The 24,764-nt window shown below is 40.6% G+C and overlaps 1 protein-coding gene across 6 annotated transcripts in view; it reads right to left on the bottom strand.

Moving 5' to 3' along the window:
• Positions 1-24,764, bottom strand: part of ESRRG (estrogen related receptor gamma) — a 449,507-nt gene that overhangs the window by 128,515 nt on the left and 296,228 nt on the right. For all 6 annotated transcript variants that reach the window (XM_038760932.1, XM_038760933.1, XM_038760936.1 and 3 more), the window contains one exon: positions 3,750-4,165. In XM_038760932.1, coding sequence (XP_038616860.1) covers positions 3,750-4,152 — 403 coding nt within the window. In that variant the 5' untranslated portion in view covers positions 4,153-4,165. The remainder of the gene's footprint in view (positions 1-3,749; positions 4,166-24,764) is intronic.

Genomic DNA, 24,764 nt, shown 5'->3' with positions numbered 1-24,764 from the left:
TTAAAAATAAAAGTTCACTGTATAGTAGTCCATTTGTCCAAAAAGGAACAACTGCCTCTCCCCAGTGAGGTGAAGGTCATAATTACAGCAGAGTCTTAGAAAGATTCCGAGTTTATGAAACTTACTCTACCTTTGATTTAATTCCTTCATTATCTAGGATTGGGAAATAATTCTTAAGAATTGGCCCAATCCCACCTGAGTAAGAGTTCAAATGATGCAGGCCTGGTCTTAATTGTTTTGAAAAATATTTATCTAGTTTGTTTTGACATGCATTAATGGAACTGAAACCTTGGGATATAAAGGACAGATATTAACAATAAATACCATATGTTAATATATGTAACATCCTATTATATTCAGTGACAATGTGGTGGGAATCCTGAAAGTTTATTGCGCTTTTCTTTCCTTGAAGAAAGGTCATGTCCTTGACAACTGAGAAACATATAATTTAACCTCTGAAAGCCAGCTATGCTTGCATGCAACCAAGACCAAACTCGGTTTTCTGTTCTAAATGTCACTTTATCTTAATTTACATAACTACTTTTGCTATTCTGATTAACTTGCTGATTAAATTAAAATACTATAAAAAACGGTTTACTGTACAGTGTGCCCAGATTTGCAGACCAACTGGCCTGACAATCAGTAACCACTGGGGTGAAGCTTATTTTTTTTTAATGGTAACTATTAAGCGCTTACTCTGTGCCAGGCACTATACTAAGCAATGGGATAGATACAAGTTAATCAGGCTGGACACGGTCCCTATCCCACACAGGGCTCACAGTCTTAATCCCCATTTTACAGATGACGTAACTGAGGCATAGAGAAGTTAAGTGGCTTGTCCAAGGTCACACAGCAGACAAGTGGTAGAGCCAAGATTAGAACCAGGTCCTTCTGACTCCCAGGCCAGATAACTTGGAGGTGTTCAATAAATAAGATATGCCTTTCGGGTTGTCCGCTGAAATCTGAGTAATTGCCTTTCGATATTGCAACACTGCATTTGGTTTAGCATAGAATTCTCACTACTTTTGATAGGCTCTAGATATGTGTTCTATTATTAGATTTTAGATATACATTTTACCAAGAATTCAGTTCAAAACTTTATCTCTAATGAATAGGATAAACTCTCAAGTTGAATTTAGAGCCAAAATCTGCCATTTGCCAATGCACATGCCCTTCACTGAAGTCAAGTGAAGAAGAATACCAGAACTGATTGGGTTGAAAGAACTCTTATGTAAGTCCTGGAAGGACTTGTTTCCTTATAACTAGGGGAGGTTAACAAGAGAATCTCCTTCCCCAAAAAGCTATAACAATGGGGCAGACAACTACTCAGTGCGGATGGTTTAAATGTGAATGTAAACCTGACCGTTTGACCCCTTGAGGCTCCAGCTTTGATCATTTTATAATGTTTGAAACTCACTGTTCCTATCACTCACCGAAAGGACTGTCACTGTGAGCATTTAGCCACTTGGAGGAGATCGTTCCAGTATTACTTGTAATTACTTTTTTAATTATTACATTCCACTTTCACGACTTAATCCCTTTATTTGCCTCACTGTATTTTTTGGGCTAAGGATTATAGGGCCATTCTGTAGCTAGCAGGATGGCCCTGGTGAAATCTCTGCCCAGCTGCCGGTTGTATATCTAGCCAGGTGGGTGAGTTTAGAGAGCTAATCTCAACAGTGACATCTTTGTCTCAGTCTTTCAATCCCAGAAACTTCTTGTCTGTGGGCGTGGAGTGAGTATTCATGAACCCAATTCATGAATGCCTGAATTGTACACCATACTCAGCAAAAACTTTTGGTAGGATTTCAACACACTGTATTTTTGTAAATAGTGCTAATCATTACATTTCAGCTTTACCATCATCGAACAGAAATCTAATTTGAATAAACTAGCCAAATGTCAGTATATTTAAAGAGTGGAAAGTATTAATACCAAATCTATATCCAAAGATATTCCTTTGAGGGGAAGTAAGCACTCATAAATATCAATGACTTGAAATAATCATTTATGAAATGCAAGCATCTGTGCATTACAGGTGTAAAATGAAGTAGCATGGCCTAGTAGAAGGAGGCCATCTGGGAGTCAAAGGACCAGGGTTTTAATTTCAACTATGCCACTTACCTGCTGTGTGACCTTGGGCAAGTCACTTAACTTCTCTGTGCCTCAGGTTCCTCATCTGTCAAAAGGGAGTAAATACCTGTTTTCCCTCCCCCTTAAATAATGAACCTCATGTGGGACACGGACTGTGTCCGACCTGATGAATTTGTATCTACCCTAGCACTTAAACTAGCGCTTGATACATAGTAAGTGCTTAACAAAAATCATAACTATTGTTATTAGTTATTATTGTTGGATCAGACCACTGGTCCACCTTGGCCAGTATCTTGCCCTTAATGGTAGCCCCTGGATGCTTAAAGGAACAATATGATGAGTAATCCCCAGCATTTTGGTCACATCACTTTAATTGTCATCTAAGGATCAATTTGTATGGGTTCTTTATAATTGATTTCAATTGAACTGCTTACATTGCTTATCAATTGCATTATATTGCTTATCATTAAAATCTGTGCTCTTACTCATTTACATATATATTTGATAGTTTATGTCTACTGTCCTCCATCATTGGATGTTAAACACAGTTTTACTTCTGTGTATATTCTCAAATGCCTAAATCAGCGCTCCTAAAGATCACAACTCCTCCAAGAGGCCTTCCCTGAGTAAACCTTCATATACTCTACTCACTCTCCCTTCTGTGTCCCCTATGCACTTGGATCTGAAACTCCTAGGCCCCTAAGCCCACCCTCTGCTATTTCCCCTATCTGTAATTTATTTTGATTTCTGCATCCCCTTCTAAACAATAAGCTCCTTGTGGGCATGGATCAATTTAACCAACTCTATTGTACCGAAAAGCAGTGTAGCCTAGTGGAATGAATATGGACCTGGGAGTAAGAGGACCCGAGTCCTAAACCCTTCTCCACCATTTGCCTGCTGTGTGACCTTGGTCAAGTCACAACTTCTCTGTGCCTCAATTCCCTCATCAAAAAATGGGGAGTCATTTTTTCTTTTCTCCCTCCTGTTTAGCCTGTGGTCCCTTTGACAGGGAATGTGTCCAACTTGATTAGCTTGTATCCACCCCAGTGTTTAGTTCAGTGCTTGGCACCTTGTAAGAGTTTGAATACCGCCACAATTATTGCAGTCCCCCAAATGCTTAGTAGAGTGTTCTGGGCTCAGTAGGCACTCAATAAAGAACCATGACTGACTCTGTACACATATGCACACATAATGTAAAATGGCTTGACAGGGTGACCTAACTATGACTTTTGTTTTATCTTCTATTGCCTGTCTGATGATGCCTTTACACAATAAGTCTAGAGTCTTCATATTGATTTCATTACATGTGTAACCCATTATCCCCATGGCTCCCTGATTAATACTTTGCGATCAGTGGGAGCTCAATAAATTCTGTAGACTGATTCTCCCTCTGCTTAGGGGCTAAACTTGGAAGGGAGAGAGATATCCATCAAACATCCAATTTTGCAATGAAGTCATTTTCAGGAAATCCCCATTGGGAAGTCCATTTTGAATTATCTAGGTCCAACATGATGGTCCATGATAAGATCATGAATATGAGAATTACGCCCTATGGAGCAGAAGGAACAACAACAAAAAAGCTCTACCCGGCCTGCCACAGGAGTGTCCCTGTCACCAAGGGCAATAAAGAAAACACACAAAAACCCCCCACTAACCTTGAATTGTCCTCTTAAAGAAGGCCTTGCAGGCTTCACACGAAGCTACCCCATAGTGGTACCCAGAAGCAATGTCACCACAAACTAAACACAGTCTCTTGGGCATCGAGTTGAGCATATATTCACACTTGGTCTGTGAATCTTCGGCAATAGTACTGGAGCAATCGTCATATCTTTTCCTGACGGGCCCATTGCCTCCCAGGACTGGGGCAGAGGGGTAGAGGGGAGGTGAGTCAAGTCCATTCTGATGACCATTCATGGTTGAACTGTAGCTCCCGCTGGCGTCCGACGAGCCACCGGGGCTGTGATGGTTGATGCTGTCTGTTAAGGAGGCAGGGCTTGAGGGTTCCGTCTTGATGTATGACGAACAGCTGGAATCAATGTGTCGATCTTTGCTTGACATTCTGCAGAGAAGCCTGCAGTGTGCGGGTCAGAGGAAGAGAAAGGAGAGGGGAAGATAAAAGGGTGTGTGGGTGTGTAGAGAGAGAGAGAGAAAGAGAAAGAAAATAGGGAAGGAGAAAGGGAGAGAAAGAAGAATTCATGTATTAAAGACATTACTCTTGGCATTTCTTGTAAATTTAGGGACTACACATCATTCATCCACTCATTAGTCAATCCCTCTTGTTCAACATGAAGGTAAATCAGCATAAGGGCATGACAGAGTTTCAAAGCTCCACCCAGCTGTAAACAAGAACTTTAAAGAACCCCAATACAATTTTCTTTTCCCTCTCCCCCCCCCCCCCCCCCCACTTTTAAATTAAGGCTCCCAAATTTAAATTTGCCAGCCAAGGAGTCGGTGATTTTCAAAGTCAGTTTCATTCCAATAATTTTCTTTATTTCCACCACATTTTCCCCCCTCTATGAAGCTGCCTACATTACCAACAGATGAAAACTTTGTATTCTTGAGCCTGAGTGAGATGATTGCTCTGCTTAGTAATTACTGTTTGTCAGCATGCTACCATAAACATAACTGTATGCTTTATTGATCTGCCTTGGAAACAAAGGAAAAACATCCTCCAAATACTTTGTTTCATATTAAAACTGCCTCATTGTATTCACTTAATAATGGAAATGTAGTCAAGTGCAAAGATGATGCAAAATTTCATATCAGGTAAAATTCTACATTTGTTTCATTCTGGTCAGGAAATGTGTCTACCAATTGTGTTACTGCACACAGTAAATGCTGAATATGATTGATCAAATGTCTACATTTGATAAAACATACCACAAAAATCTAAATGTAATGATTCACCAGCCTTTAGAACAAATATCTTTTAGTACTTATCCAGAGATCTCCAAGCGACTAACCAGAAATTATCCCTCCATTTTACCATGTCAAACAATCAAATCATATTTATCAAACGCTTATGGGTACAAGACAGCAGATGCAGAAGAGAAAGCGTAAACAATGTACTTAGCACTTGGGAGGGTACAATGTAACAACACAACAGAGTTGACAGACATGTTCCCTGCCCACAACAAGTTTACAGTCTGGAGGGAGAGATAGAAATGAATGTAAATAAATTAGTATGGATTTATACATAAGTGCCATGGAAATGAGTGATGGGTGAATAAATGGAGCAAATCCAAGTGCAAAGGTGACGCAGCAGGGAATGGGAGAAGAGGAAACGAGGACAGTCATGGAAGACCTCTTGGTGGATATGTGCCCTGATTAAGGCTTTGAAGGTGGGGAGAGTAAATTTCTGTCAGATATGAAGAGGGAAGGTGTTCCAGGCCAGAGGCAAACAGGTGGATGGGCAACCATTGGAGGTTTTTGAGGAGTGGGGAAACACTGACTGAACAGTGTTCAGTCAAAATGATCCGGACAGAAGAGTGAAGTTTAGGCTAAAATGTGAAGGGACAGGAGACGGGGAGGTCAGGAAGGATGCTGATGCAGTTTTCAAAGAATCACAGAATAATGTGCTTGTATTTACATGGTAGCAGTTTGAATGAAGAGGAAAGGATATATTTGAGCAGTGTTGAGAAGATAGAACCCACAGGATTTGGTGACAGACTATGTGAGTTGAATAAGAGAGAAAGAAGTACAGGATAATGATGCCAAGGCTATGGGCGTGTGAGACAGAAAGGAGGTGGTGCTGTCTACAGTGATGGGAAAGTCAGTTGGAGGGCAGGGAAGGTGGTAAGATGAGTTTTATAAATCTATTAGTGGTATTTATAATGTGTGCAGAGTTGGTAGAAATGATCTCTGATCTCAAGAAGCTTACAGTCAAATGAGAGAGACTGTACAGTGTTCAGCACATTGTATCATCATTATCAATCGTATTTATTAAGTGCTTACTATGTGCAGAGCACTGTACTAAGCGCTTGGGAAGTACAAATTGGCAACATATAGAGACAGTCCCTACCCAACAGTGGGCTCACAGTCTAAAAGGGGGAGACAGAGAACAAAACCAAACATATTAACAAAATAAAATAAATAGGATAGATATGTACAAGTAAAATAAATATATAAATAGAGTAATAAATATGTACAAACATATATACATATATACAGGTGCTGTGGGGAAGGGAAGGAGGTAAGAGGGGGAGGATGGAGAGGGGGACGAGGGGGAGAGGAAGGAAGGGGCTCAGTCTGGGAAGGCCTCCTGGAGGAGGTGAGCTCTCAGCAGGGCCTTGAAGGGAGGAAGAGAGCTAGCTTGGCGGATGGGTAGAGGGAGGGCATTCCAGGCCCGGGGGATGACGTGGGCCATAGGCACTCAATTGTAGGCACTCAATAAAGAATATTAGCTTTGATTAAAGTCAAGTGGATCCAATGACCTTCCTGGGTTGAAATCTGCAGGATAGAAATCTGAAGACATTTAATCACTGCACAGATTCCTTCTTGGGATCTTTACCCTCTCCCATTTGTAGATTCCTAAAACTTCAGGCTTTAATTGAAGCTTCAATTTGGTGTGCACACTTAAAATATATTCCCTCTAGCTGTTTTTAGAGCCAAGTACCAAAAGGGGAGGAGAAGGAAGGGAAAGACTTGGAATGGATAGTATTTTTTTTAAAAGGAAAGCAATTCAAAGTCCCCATATAAACCAAGGAACTAGGAAGGTGAAACCCATGAAATTATCTTACTGCTTGTGTTGTCTTTTCCTCAAGAACTAGCAGAAGAAAAAATGTCCCTCTTGCCAGCCTGAACTAGTTCATCCTTTCCGTTCTGCATCTGCTGTCTTGTACCCGTCACTGTTAATGAGCACTGTAATTAATAGATAGCTCTCTCGTCTCTCTGCTTGCACTCTGGGCTAAGCACTTTTCTCAAGTCAACGTTTAAAAGAAAGCAGGTCGGCCCTGACTTACAGCAGCCCGGTGAATTCCTTTTAATTTAGAGCACTTACACCACCACTCCACTTATTACCTTATAATTACCAGACTGCTCTCACATACATTATGATCTTAGACTAGAGTTAGAAGTTATTAGGGTGCTAAAACATAGTTGCTCCCCTTCTCTCTCTAGGCACTGAATTTTCCACAGCTCCGATTAAAATTATCAATTAACTCTTTCAAAAATCTTCTCATGAAATAGGATTTTTTATGATTTTGCTGAGAAGTCCTTTTCTCATGTAACTTGGAACTTTCCTCTAGCTCCCCCCGGCATCAAAAGCTCAGGGCTGTAACAAGGAGTTTTATGATGTCATAAGAACTGGATTAGTGAATCTCCTAGCTCAGGGAATCATCTGTAATGAACTCCGATGTCACCGTTCCATTTTCAGGACAATCATTTGCCTACATTCCCTCATGTGACTAACTAGTTAGTTGCCCGATGCATGTGGTCACGTCCACTGAACAAATGGACCGCACCCCCTTGACACTGCCAAAACCATAACACTGGCTCAAAACCTTGCAAGAGCCTGTGCTGTAGGACGCAACCTAAGTAGGTTAAAGCTGGTATTGTGGTGCTTTTGAAGTGGTGGTATCTGGGTTTAATCGGAGTCTGGTTGCTTTCAGCAACAGCTCACACAGGGCAAATTAGATCAGGGCATATTTGGAGGACAGACTCTGTTCAAACATTAACCACTGTCTACCAGGAGAAAACAGTGGGTTATGCATCCAGTTTTGGCAGGGGGGAGTGAGGGGAAGAGCCTATCTTCTCACCCCAAACAGCAGTGCCCTATTTATGTGCGTGCATTATTGATCAATTGTACTTATAGAGTGCTTATTGTGTGCAGTGCACTCTATTAAGTAGTTGGGAGAGTACAGTATAACAGATTTAGTATATATATATATATATATATATATATATATATGTGTGTGTGTTTGTACATATTTATTACTCTATTTATTTATTTATTTTATTTGTACATATCTATTCTATTTATTTTATTTTGTTAGTATGTTTGGTTTTGTTCTCTGTCTCTCGCTTTTAGACTGTGAGCCCACTGTTGGGTAGGGACTGTCTCTATATGTTGCCAATTTGTACTTTCCAAGCGCTTAGTACAGTGCTCTGCACATAGTAAGTGCTCAATAAATACGATTGATGATGATGATTAAGTAGACATGCCCTGCCCACAAGGAGCTTACAGTTTAGCTTACAGCTGTACAGACTTTTACACCACACCTGTTGCTTCTACATTTCAGGCACTGCCTCGATGCCTTGCCTCAGCCTGCAAGGAGCTGAAGGAGACAACCACACCTGCTACAGACTGGCTCCCTTTGGAGCCACCTTCCCCCATGTTTGGAATAAAGACTAAGTGAAATCTCAGTAATAGCGTATTTGTCTCCTAATTACTACTTAGCTCATTACACCACAGAGTTCCTAGACACTATTACATTATATTCTAAAACTACAGTTGGATCTTAATTCTCTCTCTGTCTCTGAAATTCTACAGCTCTATTATTCAAGCCTGAAATATTCACAACTATCTATAAATTCAATTGTCAGCTGGTGGATTTTATTCTAGACCTCACTTCAATCTAAAATTAGAGGCACTAAAATTCACATTAACTCTAAAAGGAATATAGTGAATAAGACTTTATTTCAAAAGAACACCTTTTTGTCAGAAAGAGCCATTTTCAAGATGATGGCTTTATCTAGTCAATGAGAATAAACCCAATTCCACAATTTGCCGTTAATGCAGAAATTTTTAGGTCACATTGGATTAATAATAATCTAAATTTAGTCAAGGAATATGAATTGAAATAGCAGATGCCCCATAAATGTGAGTAGTATTTACTTTTATAACTTGATCAAGTTTTTTTTCATTACTACGAGTTTACATTTATGAGGACAAACTCACGCCCCTTATGGGCCATGTTTTCAGAAAGATCTCATGAACCTATGTGGAGTTTAATAAAGGGAAGCAGGAAATTTTCCCCACGCTTAGCCTGTAAGCAAGCTCTAAATGATACAATGGGAGTGACACTTCAGCTGAGTGCAGTACGGCCCCGAGAGAAAGCAATGGGGCAACTTCAAATGGCTAATAAAAATGAAACAACTTCAGGCAGAGCAAATCTTGCTTCCTGCAACTTCACCATGTGAGAATCTGTGATGTGAGGCTCTGGGAAGGTTAATTCTCTGATATGAGAAATTCAAAGCTGGAGAGAAAACCTTTCTATTAATGAACTATAGTTTTAAAATAGCTAAGCACACACACATATATGTATATGCACATGCAAGATATATTTCTGCCACTGAGTACTTTATAAATGTGGGAAAGCATTTTCTTTTTGTTAGTTGATGATGATAAAAGCCAGAGGCATTAATTTTATTACTCCTTGGCCATAATAACATTAGTCATGCCAATGACAGACATCAGCATCTCAATGAAATCTATAAATTCCAGCTGAAATATCACTTTTTTTATATTCTCTTATTTAATGCAATAGTAATTTGCACACCTTCAGGGCCTTTAAGGAAAGGTACAGCACTATACACATGTTTAATCTTACTCCCATTTCAAGGTGAGAAAACTGTGGAATGAGGCAGTTCTTGGATTCCCAAGATCAAAACAAGGATCATTCCCAAATCTTGATGCTAGGGTACTTCTGTAAACGCAAGCTGAACTCCATATCTAGAGGGGTGCATTGCCCAACCTTCCATCAGACTTTCCCATTGCTACTGGTTTCCTCAGCATCACTACTTGCTACACTGAAGTACAAATGATTAGGATCCTGGAATTTAGTCAGCCTTCCAGGATTGAAGTAATCTCAGCTCAGCACAACTTTCCTGTGTAGATTAAGTGAAAAGGATGGATGGCAATGAGATATAGTTGAGGAGCTGCTGAATAGAAGGTTGAAAAAGGACAAACGGAGATAGAGTACGAAGAACTAAAGCTTTAAATACAGTGAGCCAACTCAATAGTGGGGCTAGAGAAGGATATTTTGGAGGCTTCGATTAAACCCCGGACTCAGCCCATGGTCCCTGACCAGCCCACAAATCAAGTCTGATTAGGTTACAACAGAATGGCAGGGAGGGGAGGGGTGGAACACTCATTTTGCCCTTTACAATTTGTGGCCTTGGAGAACCTGGGGTAAGAAGAATATGGTGGAGAAAGAGGAGGGAGCAACAGCACAACACTTTCACACATGCCTGGTTTTCCCAAAAGCCTTTGGGATACATGTGTGGCTCCCAACCACCCTCAGGAGTTTGAGGCTTCAGAGTCTTGGGCTTCAACCTGGACAGAGATGGGTTGAAATGTTTCAGTGCAGGTAGACATACTAATCCAGGCTTAGAAGAGCAAGAGTGGTTTGCCTTGCCCCTAAAATGTCAATAACTATCAACTCAATCCCTACCTCTACACTGTAAGGTTGTTGTGGGCAGGGAATGGGTCTTTTTATTGAGGTATTGTACTCTCCCAAGTGCTTAGAATAATGCTTGGCACACAGCAAGTGCTCAATAAATATGATTGAATGAATGGACTCATTGTGTAAAAAGACTGTTCATTATGTATTGTTTTGTTCTGTCTCACCCCAAGCAATACAAAAATCTTTACCTTTAAGCTTGAAACACAAATATGTAGAGGATGCATATTTTCAAGTGTCCCAACAGTGGAATGCTCCTTATTGAGCTGTTTCTGATAGTGTCATCTCCAGGTTTTGTGGGAGAAACCAGGGTTCTGGTATGGCCTCCTCACTGACACCCTGCCTTCTGTCCCTCCCTATTCCAGTCTATGCTTCACTGAAAAAAAAAAAAAATCAGTCTACCACTTCCCACTCCCCAAGAACCTCTAATGGTTGCCCATCCACTCTACATTTAATTCCTCATCATCAGATTGAAATAAATGAGTTGGCCCCCTTACACTTTACCTCACTGATTTTGTTTCACACCCCAGTCTGCACATTTCACTCCTCTTAACACCAGCTTACTCCCTGTATCTCTATCTCGTTCATCTCGCCGCCAATCCCTTCACCCTCCCTTTAGTCTGGAACTCCTTCCCAAACCATAAATGACAGACCCCCACTCTCTCCACCTTCAAAGCCTTATTAAAATTATCTCTCCACCTTCCCCCGACATACTCCCTCTCCCACCTATGTCACCTACGTACTTGTATCGGAACCCTTTGAGCACTTGATATTCACCCCCACAGCACCTACATACATATCCATATTTTATATTAATATCAGTGTCCCCTGCTAGACTCTAAGCTACTTGTGGGCAGGAAATGTGTCTACCAGCTCTATTGTATTGTACTCTCCCAAGCTCTTAGTACACTGATTAATTGACTTAGCAGGATGATCATTAGGAGTCTGTTCTGCCACTCAAAAGGGGTTTCCTTTCTGCCAGGATGTTCAGGGCAATAGCTTTATGGATGAGGAGAAGTGGAGAGCAAGTGGTCCACTCATCTCCTCCTCCTCTGTTGGTGGCAATGATAATAATAATGAATAATAATTATGGTATTTCTTTTGCGCTTCCTCTGTGCCAGGCACTGTACTAGGCAGCAAAGGAAACCACTGTTAAGACTGTTGGGAGTTTCTGGCACACTGGGAACAACCTATTCCTTTGCTGCTCTAAAAAGTCTCTCCATGACCCTCCTAGGATGGGCTGCTCCAGCCAAGACTGTCTGGGTCACCAATGTCACTACCACTGCCAACATTGCCTGAAGGAAAGTATTAATATTAGTGCTGGGTCCATGGGAAAGACTTAGGAACAGGCTGTTCAGCTGAGACCAGCTCTATTACCTGGACGAAAGCGGTGGTAGCAGCTGGGGGGTCTGGCTTCTCCCAGCTGAACAGTGTCCCTCTGGGCCATGCCACCGCTAATGCCATCTGGGTGGAGGCATAGCAGTGTGATTCAATGGCAAAATCAATCAATCAATCGTATTTATTGAGCACTTACTGTGTACTGTACTAAGCGCTTGGGAAGTACAAGTTGGCAACATATAGAGACGGTCCCTACCCAACAGTGGGCTCACAGTCTAGAAAGGTGATGGCAACTCCATGATTCACTCACCTTCTCCTTCCTTCTTCCTCTTTCTCCTCCTCATCGTTCTCATCCTCTCCCTGCCACCCCACCTTCTTGGTCCCCCACTTCCCTAAGACTCTGCCACCTAGATGTGCCAGTATAGGCTCGTGTCCCATCTTGGCTGGCCAGAAATCTGGTCACCTGAGGTTTCATTTCCTAGCTCTCTGGGCAGTACTTCCAGTTTATCAAAGAATACTCTTGAGATAAACATCACCTAAACACTAGGAACATTAGGTATCTGAGTTTGGAAGTAGTGCTCTGCACATAGTAAGCACTTAACAAATATCACTGACTGATTAATTGATAGCCCCATAAGGGCAGAACCAATGTTATTTGTTTCTGTTGTACTTTCCCAATGCGCTTACTACAATGTTTGGTACCTGGGGATAAATAAATATCACTGATTTATTGATTGATAGGAGAACTAAATAATAACAATAATGGTATTTGTTAAGCGCTTGCTCTGTGCCAAGCATTGTTTTAAGCGCTGAGACCTAAAGTGCTGAATCGTGCCTTGACTTTTAAATCTATGCAAAACCTATCCCTGAGCTCCTGTTTCAGAGCTGAGTTATGATTTCGGGAGCGCTATTTTACAATGAGCATTTTCCTGCTTCAACTAATTGCACTCTAGTAAAGTGGCAAAATGTGAATCACTTAGTAGGAAAATGGGCACCAGCTGCTATTGTCAGAGAATGGTGATGCTGAAGAAAGGGAGAACTGAATGAAGTGTCATGTCAGAAATCAACGGTGCAACGTGTGATTTGAGAAAACATGACTACTTTACAGAGACAGGGTGTCATTATGGCATCACAGTAATACGATGCTTTGACAACTGCTGGCTCTAACATATCATCATTGCATTAAGGTGAACTGGCTTAGTTGGAGATGGAACAGAAAGGATTTGTGCTTTTAATAAGAAATATCTTAAGTTCTGCCTAGTTAACCTAATGGATGAGATCATTTTTTAAAAATGCAAATCCTGACCTGCACAAAACAAAAAAAGCTGTTATAAATTTGGACTTAAAAAAAAACCACTGAAAGATACTCTCCGAAATAAACACAGGCACCTCTAATGAGCACCATAAACCTGACTGCCTACTGATTTTGTTCAATCTACCCCAAATGCTGAGCTGTAGTTTTTCTGTTTACTTGTTCTGTGACAGAATCCACTATCATTCCATCTTCACTGAGATTGGCAGCCAGGAAATGGTACCTTCCAGGGTTTGGTGGCAAAGTGGTTAACAGAAGACTTGAATAACCTTTAGACATCCCTCACAAACCTACCTGTGAATCAGAGCCTCCACCCAACCAAAGTTACACCATCCCCTTCCATAATACTAAATCAACCTGGTACCTCCTGCCCAGAAAATGTCACTGGAAGAGACAAACAGGAGAAATTTCAGATTTGCTTCCTTATGGCCATTCCATAACAAGTTTTCCACACCTCTATCCCCATTCCTAATACTTTAAATGGGCTCACTAAAACCCTAGAGAGATTAAAGCTAGGTAGTTCAGTAACATTTATGACTATCTCAGACTAAGTGTTTAGCTGCCTCCTGGAAAAGAAGTATGTTTGGGCTATTGCTGCCTCCTCTTGCTTTCAGAACTAAAATCAAGATTGGGGTGAAAAGGAAGAACAGAAGAAACCCAGCCTTAATACAGGAATCCCCAAATGTAAGAACAAGAGCATTCATTAAAGCAAAGAGTCCATCTGATTATGCTATAGGAAAACAAGGCTTTGTATATGCTATCTAAGCATGCATTTGGGGATACAGACCCAATCACACTGATAGACTAACACTTCAGTTACCACTTCTTAACCCCTAGTTAAGTTTTTGGGACTGTTTTAAGAATAAATAATTGTAGTTCTATGTTACAAGGTGATTTTTCATGCTTCCTGGTTGATAAACTTTATTAATGGGACGGAAATGTTCCTATGATATTACAATATGTTGCACATTTTTACGGTATTTTTTTAAGCACTATGTGCCAGGCACTGTTCTAAGGGCTGGGGTAGATGCAAGCAAATCAGGCTGCACACAGTCCTTGTCCCACATAGAGCTCACAGTCTTAATCCCCATTTTACAGATGAGGTAACTGAGGCACAGAGAAGTTAAGTGACTTGCCCAAGGTCACATAGAAAAAAAGGGGCAGATCAGGGATTAGAACCCAGGTCCTTCTGACTTCTAGGCCCGTGCTCTATCCACTATGCCCCGCTGCTTCTCAAGTGAAACTGTCTCACTATTCACTCATTATGAGTGAATCCTTAAATACAGCAACTGTCATCAATCTAATGCAGAAAAGCCAAGTAGTGTAATTTATCCTTTGCTCATTTTCTTGGACCTATTTCAATTTAAGGTCCAGCATCCCTTGTTTATGGCTCTAAATACTGTGAGCAACTAGCAAATCAATAAAGCTGTTAAATGCATAATAATACTGTGTAATTGCATACATGATGCTTTGCATAATTAACTGTCTGAGGTGTTCCTTGTTGTAATGGAAATCAGAGTACAGAGGAACCCATAAGTCTATAAAATACTTGCAGTTTATATGAACCAAAATTATCCTTAAAACTCTCATTCTAGTCCTCTAAATCAGACTTCAGAGAAAGAGCCATCCTCTACTGTCAAGTCCAAATCAATTCTTACGGCACTACTTTATAATAGACATGATATTTCACTGAGGCTTACAATTATCCTGATTACTCTAGACTCATGTGATATTATGCTAAACAAACTACAGTTACCCCATCGATATTAATGAGACAAACCCAGCTTTCAACAATTGCGTATTTATGCACTAATGTAGGCTTAACTAAATATAGGTCCTCAAATACCAGAAATTCTGCACAAAAAAACCTATGGATCTTTAAGAACGACTCCAGAGATATTCAGAGACAGGAATAATAGCAACATTTTAATTTGAACACATCTCACATCAGGGGTCCTGCCCATACTAATCCCACTCATAGGAACCAAAAATTAAGTTGAAGAAAAGTCATAGAACCGGGCATTTTGAAGTAGTGGCATTTCCCATGGGACTCCACTGTGACACGGGTATCGAAAAGTGTCCAACAGGAAGATGAGCTGGGATAGAGGTGAAAAACCGCACAAGCATAAATCACAAAAATGAAGTCTTGTGCTGTATTTGCTAAATGAAACGTTTATTTGGCTTCTGAGATTTACTCTGCTACTAGCGGGCCTCTTCTGCAGTAAGCCTTCTGCAGAGAAGAAATAGTCTTCTAGTTCTACAAATCTCCAGTCTTTCAAACAGAAATATGGATCAATAAAGTTTTCTTGTGTTCAGACAATTCAGTTTTCAAGCAGTCAACGGAAGAAGGGAAAAAGCCAATACAAGAGAGGATGACAGCTAAATGAAAGGCTTTGAACGGTGCCTCTCAGGACAAGAAACAACGCCCACCCCACCCCCCAACTAACATGTCTTGTGCCTCTATAGGCAGATACTCACATGCTGCATTCTCAACATCTTTTAACATGACTCTCTGCACTCCTCAGTGTGGCACACAAATCAAAGAAATAATTGAAAATTAAGTCTGCCTGAAATCATCTTTCCTGCCTTTCACTACCATATAAAATAAAAGCAGCTTTTAAGACAATGCCTTTTGTGACAGTTGTGATTTTGTAACTGCTTTGGACAGGGCTTTGCAAATAGCAGGTGCTAAATGAATATGAATGATTGATTCCTTGATCCTATTTTCTGTTTTTTTTTCCTCATTTAGAAGGAACTAGAGTAGACACATCCCCTGACGTCAATGGAGACACCCTTGCATTGGATAGGAGAACCGGGACATATTTAGTTCATGCCAAACAATAAGATGCATTAATGTCAACCTTCAGAGAAACCTTGCCTTTACAGAAACCAGTTCACACAATTCAGAAACGGCACAACTGAACCAGAGATGTTTTAATGTGATGTCAAGTCCAACAGATGAGCTCTAGCCTTCAGCACCAGGAAGACCAACTAAAATGATCTTCGTTCTCTGTCACCTGGAGGTTGAGCTCTATATTATTTAATTGAACAAGTTATGCCACAATTCTAAACATCTAGCCAGAATGCAGCTGGTTTCACACCATCCACTATACCTGAAGTGTAATTAAACTTCTAGCATCAGGTGAAGTCCAGCTGATATCTTCGTCCCTAGGAGCAAAAGGTAGCATAGCAAAGGTACCTAGCTAATTACTGAGAGTAAGATTCTTAAATTCCTTTTTTTTAAATGGTATTTGTTAAGCAGTTATTGTGTGCCAGGCACTGTACTAAATGCAGGGGTAGACACAAGCAAATTGGGATGGACTCAGTCCCTGTCCCACATAGGTGTCTCAGACTTAATCCCCATTTTACAGACAGTAACTGAGGTACAGAGAAGTGAAGTGACTTGCCCAAGGTTACACAGCAGACAAGTAGCAGAGCGGGGATTAGAACCCAGGTCCTTCTGACTTCCAGGCCTACGCTCTTTCCACTAGCCCACACTGCTTTCTCTTTTTTTCACTCAAATAAGGGAGCTGGCATGGGGAGAAGATGGGATGCAAAATACCACATTTTCTTTTAATTCAAGGGGAAAGGGAAATAAAAATAAACTGGAAGCAATGAAAATAACCAAGGATTTGTTCTACAGCATAAGGCACTATCTGAAAAAGGATTATGCTGAAATGATACGGCATCAAAAGGAGTTACTTGTAGCAGTCAAAGCTGGTGGAACAGATCAAGGGGCTGCTTGCCGTTTGCCACTTGAAAAAAACTAAATATGAACATGAGGTGTGGGGAAATGGTAGGGAATCCTAAACCCCACGTTGCCGCCTTGGATAACTGGTTAGTTCTGCTTGTGTTAGTCAACTGTCCACAATTTGCTTCACTGGCTTTCTTCCTTTTCAGGGAAGTCAATCTTGTGTAAAGGTAGGCCCTGTGAGCCTTATGACAGAAACAAAGGTACTCAGAGATGGCTAATTTCTAAAAGCCCAGTCAACAAGCACGGCCAGAAACAATCATAGTTAAACCTGATCCTGGCTGTTGGGATTCCCATGGAATTGGGCCCAGGCTGTGCTCACGCAGACAGTCATGTGCCTAAGTAGCCAGCTTCTGCAGGAGTGACAGTACAACTAATTGCACAGCAACTTTCAGGGAACAAGAGAAACAGGACTGCTAAATCCAGCCAATTGTGCTTCCAAAGAAAAAAAAAATATGAGAAAGAACAAAGTAGAAATGACTATGGGTCTGTGATTTCCTAAAATGGCCCAGCTTTCTCATTTGCGACCGCCTTCCCAGTTGCTTTTTGTTTTGTTTTTGTTTTTTTTTTTTTCGGTAAAATGACGATTCTCTGCAATCAAGGTTTAAGTGAATGTTTGTCCCAGTGTGCTACGCCATGCTGTCAATTACCAGCAGGGAGGCATTGAGTTGTTACTACATTTGATTTGCCTGACAGTAGGATACTTCATTTCTACCAACTGTTAGTTGCCAGTTCTAAAAATCTTCTCCACTTGTGGAGAGAGATTTTTTTCCTGATATTTTCCTCTCTTCAACTTACTTGGCAGGCTCAAATATATATTCCTGTAAGTGGCAAACCTGATGCTTACCTGCTTGGCCCTAAACACATTTAATAACTCCATTATGCAAGGTTAACAACTCTGTTTGATATCCTGAGCCTCTCTTTCTGTACCTGTATCCAGAAAGGCTGACAATTTTGGATTCTTCTTTTGCAACCATGAAGTAAAGGCAAGCAGAAATCTAGAATAACGCCGGACCTATACTGACCTTGCTTCTTAAAAATGAATGATTTCTATAAGTAAAAAGCTAACTTTTGAAGAAATGTTATTCATGAAACATTTGTAACAGTGACAAAAATAAACATTTTGGGTATTTCCTTACAGCCCATTAAAAAAGGCGATGTTGTGACTAACTGGCATTTGTATGACTTTCTCTTTACACAATAATGATTTTGTTAATTAGGGTCTCATAATGGATCTGACTACAACATCCAAACAATGAAAAAGCATCTTCAGAAAATGAAAGCATATGCACGAGTAAAGGGGGTCGGAGAAAAAGAAAAACATTCCTGAGAGATGTTCTGTGAACTCAGGTTGAATGAAAAAGTAATTAACACTAAACAGCTAAAACTGTAATTAAGGAAAATTTCATTAAAGGGAAGCAGGTGATTCTGCCTTTCTAAATATGACAAGGTGCTGTGTAAAAATAAAATAGAAGCTGGTTTCGGTGAGTGGAGCGGGAAAGCCATGTCTTTAACCAGATCAAATTCTTGAAATTGGCTGTCAAGACGGGATTGTTGTGATTTATACCCGTCTATCAAGTGCATGAAAAAGAGACCGAGAGAAAAGAGGCAAGCTGCTGTCGCTTCCATTCGCAAAGAACCTTTAATTTCCACAGAACCATCTGTTACTAAATCTAATTCACAACCCCCCAGCTTAATCTGGTTTAGTTCTATCGTACTAATGCTTCCACTACCTTTATGAACATAGTATTCAATAAAAAGCTTTGGTTCTTGGTTAGTGAGAAATTGAATATTATACAGTTGAGGTTCTGGTGACTTAAGGGAAGCATGCTTGCCTCCTTTCAAATGCATTCCTGGTAAAGGGATTTGTTTCCAGTCAATGCAAATATAGGAATTGCTTGCATTTGGGGGGAAAAATGATAGGAAAGTAGGCCAGGGCATGAAAGCAGAGGTTATCATAAAATTCTTGTCAAGTTAAGTCACTTTAAGTTCTGGCTATAAAATCACTTTGTCATGGTTTTCACATAGAGAAAGCCTGAAATGGTATTTGTGTTAAGGAAACAGAGTAGAGTGGGGAAGGGAGAAGGAAAGGACTAGGAATGATGTTGTTGGGGAAAGAAGGTATATCTTTTCATTCTGCAATGTAAATTAACCAGTGTTCTCTAAAAAACAAAAAGAGTGGACATATTACTGGGAAATGTGGGAATCTTCTACATATTCTTATGCATTTAGGCAAAATAAGACACCTCAAAATGTTCAAAACTATTCTTAGCTAACAGTAAATATCAGAGGTGAAATTAGAGAGACTCTAGAGAGCATAAAGCCAGGTTCTAATCCCAGTTCCACCAACTGCCTGCTATGTGACTTTGTGCAAGTCACTTCTCTGTGCCTCAATTTCCTCATCTGCAAAATGGGGATAAAATATCCTGCTTAGACTGTGAGCTTTATGTGGAACAGAGACTACGTCCAACATGATTCACTTTCTATTTAATGGTATTTGTTAAGCACTTATCATGTACCAGGCACTATCCTAAACTCTGGGATAGATACAAGATAATCAGGATGGACACCACCCCTGGCCCCCATGAGGCTCTAAGTCTTAATCCTCAATTTACAGTTGAGGTAACTGAGGCCCAGAGAAGTTGTGACTTACTCAAAGTCACACAGCAGTCACACAATGGTGGAGGTGGGATTAGAACTCACATCCTCAGACTCCCAGGCCCTCACTCTTTTGCTTCACTTGCATCAGCCCAGCACTGAGAACAGTGCTTGATACACAGTGCATGCTTAAAAATTTAGATTTTAAGGTTATCAAGACCAGAAACAGTGCACTTTCCTTCTTCAGTAGTCCTCTGCTCTTCCTACATTAGATGTTCACTAAAGCTTGTTGATGCTTTAAGCAACTGGATCTGTACCCTTTAAGCACTTAATAGTCACTCCACCCTCGGCCCCAGCCCTTTAGTACATATCCATAATGTATTTGTTTACATTCATGTCTATCCTCCCTCCCTTCCACCCCCCCACCCCCACACAGTCTAGGCTGTAAACTCCTAGTCGGAAGAGAGCCTCTACCAACTCCGTTGTATTGTATTTTCCCAAGTACTTAGTACAATGCTCAGCACAGTAAGCACTCAATAAATAAGACTGATCGGGCCCAACTTTCTTACACGTACACACCCCAAACACGAAGCAATATTTATCAAAAGTCCACATAGAGAATTTACGGTGGAAGAACCTTGCTCACTTACTGAGAACAGTTAAGTTTGGCAATATATTTAAAAGGATCAAATTCTTTGATAAACCCATAGTGGATATTACTATGTAGTCTGTTTCTTTCTCCCTTACTTTCATTAAAGTGTCTAAGATTTGATTTGATTAAATTTAATTTGATTAAACAAGCCTAGTATACTCCTTTGAAGATTATGTCAGTATATGAATTTTTGCAAGAATTTTATATCATCTAGGAAACCATGGATAAAAAAAAACAGGTCTAAATCTCGCTACTCCAAACAATTCTTTTCCACAGCAATTAACTTTTTGTGCCAGTTGAGTTAGAGAGAATTGGGGTTTTACTTTACCACCTGTGTACCTGCTGGAGGAGGCTGCGACTGGGAACTTGCTGTTTTCCTACTCATTTGCCAAGTTGGTCTAATTCAATTTCTTCTGCCATGACTTGATATTAATAAATGTCATTTAGAGTTCCTCAGAACACCACAAAACCTTTGACTGTGTGAAGCAACATTCCGTTCACATGCTTCTAAGTATAATTCAAAGCTATTTAAGACACTGACTTTAAATGCTGGACCACTGCCTCTGGATAGTACCAGTGGAGGTCATACGGTTTTCACTTGTGCACTGTCAGTTTGAGTAAATGAGTTTACTCTTTATGGAATCTTGTTATTTCACTATTTCTTTTTTAAAAGTCACCTCTTTTGTGGAGATGAGGGGGGGGGACTTTCGATACTGTACAAAGCAAAATTTATTTTACACAAACACCACTTCAAAGTTTTATGGTTTAGTTAATCAATCGATGGTTTGTCTTGAGCACATACTGTGTGCAGAGCCTTGTACTAAGCATTTGGTAGAGTACAGTATAACAGAGTTGGTAGATACGTTCCCTGCCCACAACAAGCTTATAGTCTAGGTTTACATAATTTTCCTTAAAATAAATTTAGTTTCAGTAGAAAGACTCCTAGATTTACATGGGGCTGGGCTCAGTCAGGACATGATTTGGGCAGCCACCTCACTGCGGACTATTGGGGGCAACAGAGGAGTCATTTTGAAAGCCTGGAACAAGAGGTATCTCAACAGGCACCTGGAAAGAAGTGGCTGGAGAGCTAGAAGGGCAGATGAGGGTTCACTCTGGAGTAACACTTGGGATTCGGACGTTCGAATAGGCTTCCAGATGACGTTACTCCGCTGGCAAATATAAGGATAATAGTCATGGCAGTTAAACCCTCGCTATGTGCTAAGCACTTGGAGAGACACAATCAGATCAGACACAGTACCTGATGCAAAAGGGGATGGGGCTCGCTGTCTAAAGGGAAGGGAGAACTGCTACTTAATCCCCACTTTACAGCTGAGGAATCTGAGACACAGAGAAGTTAAGCAATTTGCCTGAGGTCATAATGTGGGACAGTGGTACAGGTAGGATAAGAACCCCGACCTCCTGACTCCCAGTGCTATGCCCTTTCTGCTGTCATGCTGCAAAATGTCCTGGGTCTAAGAAATCTGCAAAAATCTTAAATGCATAACCTGGGAATAAAGGCCACTTAAGGACAAGAAATTTAAGTCCTCAGAAGATGGAGAAAAAGAATTGGAATAATTTAGCCTGAAGCAATGATGACGGAGTGGGCACTGAGTTAACAGCTCTCTCCAAGGACATGCCAGGTTGCTATATGGAGGAAGATATTCAAATATTCAGGACCTTGACAGGGGTAGAAAAGGCTGCCGCCTGAAAGATTTAGGTTAGACATAATGAAAAACTTTCTTAAAACAAGGACTCATAAATCCTCTAATAAGCTGTGACAACACAGACCATGTCATCTGTTTTCTGTTGTATAGTCACAAACACTGATTATAATATTCAGCACACTGCATAGCCCTCAGTAAATACCTCTGAGTGTAGAAAGGTTCTAAAATCTTCTTTACAGGTATGAAGACTATCTCAACTTTCTCCAAATAGATTATCCACACCAAATTCTAAGGTTTCTCCTTCTCTCTGATTGGCTCCCACATCCTACAGTAATCATTGTCTAAATCCGGGGATGACTCCCCACATCACCTTCTAGACTGTGAGCCTGTTGTTGGGTAGAGATTATCTCTATTTGTTGCCAAATTGTACTTTCCAAGTGCTTAGTACAGTGCTCTGCACACAGTAAGTGCTCAATAAATACAACAATGAATGAATGAACCTATATTGGTCCCTGAAGCACTTTAGGGATTTCAATACTTCCTTTCCCACTAAACAGCCCTTTCAAAATAATTTTTTAGTGCCATAGTCATGCCATCCCATCAGTTTTCCTGGCTCTTCTGTAGCAATAATATATTTATTCACCTTTTGCTTTTGGTTGTTGCCAGCTGTATTTACGTTTTCCCTTTTGTTCCCATTGTATCCTCTGGGTCTCCCGGGCTTTTTCATGACATTCTAAACTCCTCCAGCATGGGGACTGTGTTCAGGTTTTATAATAACCTCCCAAGCCTCTAACACAGCACCCAGTATTAGATCTAATAGAGCATTTAGCTCAATATTGATGATTTTTTTATAGTATTTGTAAAGCACTTACTATGTGCCAGGCACTGTACTAAATGCTTGGGGTAGATACAAACTAATCAGGTTGGACGCAGTCCATGTCTCACATGGGGCTCACAGTCTTATAGCCCATTTTACAGATGGGGTAACTGAGGCCCAGAGACATCAAGTGATTTGCCCAAAGTCACACAGCAGACAAGTGGTGGAGCCAGAATTAGAATCCAGGTTCTTCTGACTTCCAGGGCCGTGCTCTATCCACTAAGCCACACTGCTTCTCAGTGATGATGACTAGGCTAAGGGACTGGAAGGAAAAGGAAAAGGAAGCCCCCAGTTGCTTAAATTGGTTTCAAATCCAGTCTCCAAGGATTACAATGACATATATCAGAATTTACGATGAGACTGTATTTTGAAACCCCTAAGTCCTGATTCTGTTTGCCTGGCTACGAACGCAAAAGCCAAGCTGATGACAGTCACCCGCGCGTAAGGACCCTGAGACAGTCTTTAGAGTTTGATTCGGAACTCAGGATTCAGTAACAATGGAAGAATAGGAATAACCCATGAACTGCCCATTCACCACCTCTCTCCGTCTCCTCCAATTTAGGGATGCACAGGTCCTGGGAGGCAGGGAATCTGGGTTTATGGACTTATTGATTCCTTTGGGAAATAGCCCCCTGGAATCCAGATGACAGATTAGCAGGCTAAGATAATAAAGCTGGCTTACGCTGAGAACTTTATTCATTCACCCATCCAACCATGGAACCCCCTGAGCTGAGGACTGCATGCTAAGGTCACAGTTGGCACATAAATAAGGTCACCTGCTAATTTCCCTACATTACTGTATCAAACATGCTGTCAAACTCTAACTGGGGGGAGGGGGGCAGGGGTTTCTACTAAAATATCTGTCACTCGAAAATAAATGGTGATAGTCAAATGATGATGTGTGATTGGTTGACTATGCAGTAAACAGGAGAATGTTAGACTGCAGTTTTATTAAATATGAAAGTAAAAAGATTGATGTTATGGGAGAGAAGGCCAAGAAAGCTTTAGAAGTGAAAAAATATGGCAACAGTGTGCTGTACATCACCAATAGAATAATTATTTATATAAAAAGTTGGCATTCTTAGACTTCCAAAACATAGTGGATGAAATTTATATATTCAAAGAAGACATAATAATAGCCTGCCTACTGGTGATGATGGATATGTTTTTAATCCAAATGACCACAATCTTCAGTCTACCTGTCACGAAGGGACAGGAAAAATGGGAATTTTCCTTTCATAATTCTTGAGGTTGAAAGAAAAAATCCTAGGAGCATGATGAGTTGCTCATTCCAATGGACAAATGGACAGGCATAGTGAAAAGGAGCATGAAATAAGAGGCACCGTTCCCAAACCAATGCAATTTTCACTTGTTACACTCAGAAACCAACCAGTGGACTCTTTCTGCCATTTTCAAAGCATAAGTAATGGCAAAAAAGACAAAATTAAGGGAGACCTCCCTCAAGCTATGAGTGATTCGTAATTTAAGGAGTTGCTCAAAGAAAAAAAACACAGACACATTTGTACCTGGCTACTGACTTGCTGAAAGATCCTCTTACTGACTAGAAGCCCTTGGCTGAGGATTTCCTCCTTTGAGGTTTAAAGGAATTCCTATTTCTCATTTAGAGTAACAAAAACAGAATGTAATCTGTATAGCTTAATTTCTATAAATCTATTCAGTTCATCTGGGCAAAAACTTAAAGGATGCATCAGTCATCGCTGGTCCCCAGAAAAGGATGAGACACCCGTTTTCCCCTCCGCATTCGTATGCAATTCTGCTACTCTCTTCCTTGCCTTCTCGCCTTCTTTGAGGAGAGAAGAAATCTGGCAAAAATGTTAGCAGACTCCAGGGCTATTTCATATGAAAGATCTTCATTTTTCCATCTGTGTTATGGCAATTTTATTACACAGTCGGCAAATTTACAGTAACAAGATGTTCCCCTGACAAATTAATCACTTTCCGAGCATTTTACCATATAAATAAAATATCGCCTCAAGAGGGAAAAAATCAGTTCATCAGTTGATGGAACTTCTTTCAGGGAACGCTCCTGAAATAGACTGAAGACTTTTTCCTGAA

This window comes from Tachyglossus aculeatus, chromosome 19, assembly GCF_015852505.1.
Source record: "Tachyglossus aculeatus isolate mTacAcu1 chromosome 19, mTacAcu1.pri, whole genome shotgun sequence".
NCBI classification, from domain to species: domain Eukaryota; kingdom Metazoa; phylum Chordata; class Mammalia; order Monotremata; family Tachyglossidae; genus Tachyglossus; species Tachyglossus aculeatus.
This window is presented reverse-complemented; position numbering and strand designations above follow the sequence as displayed.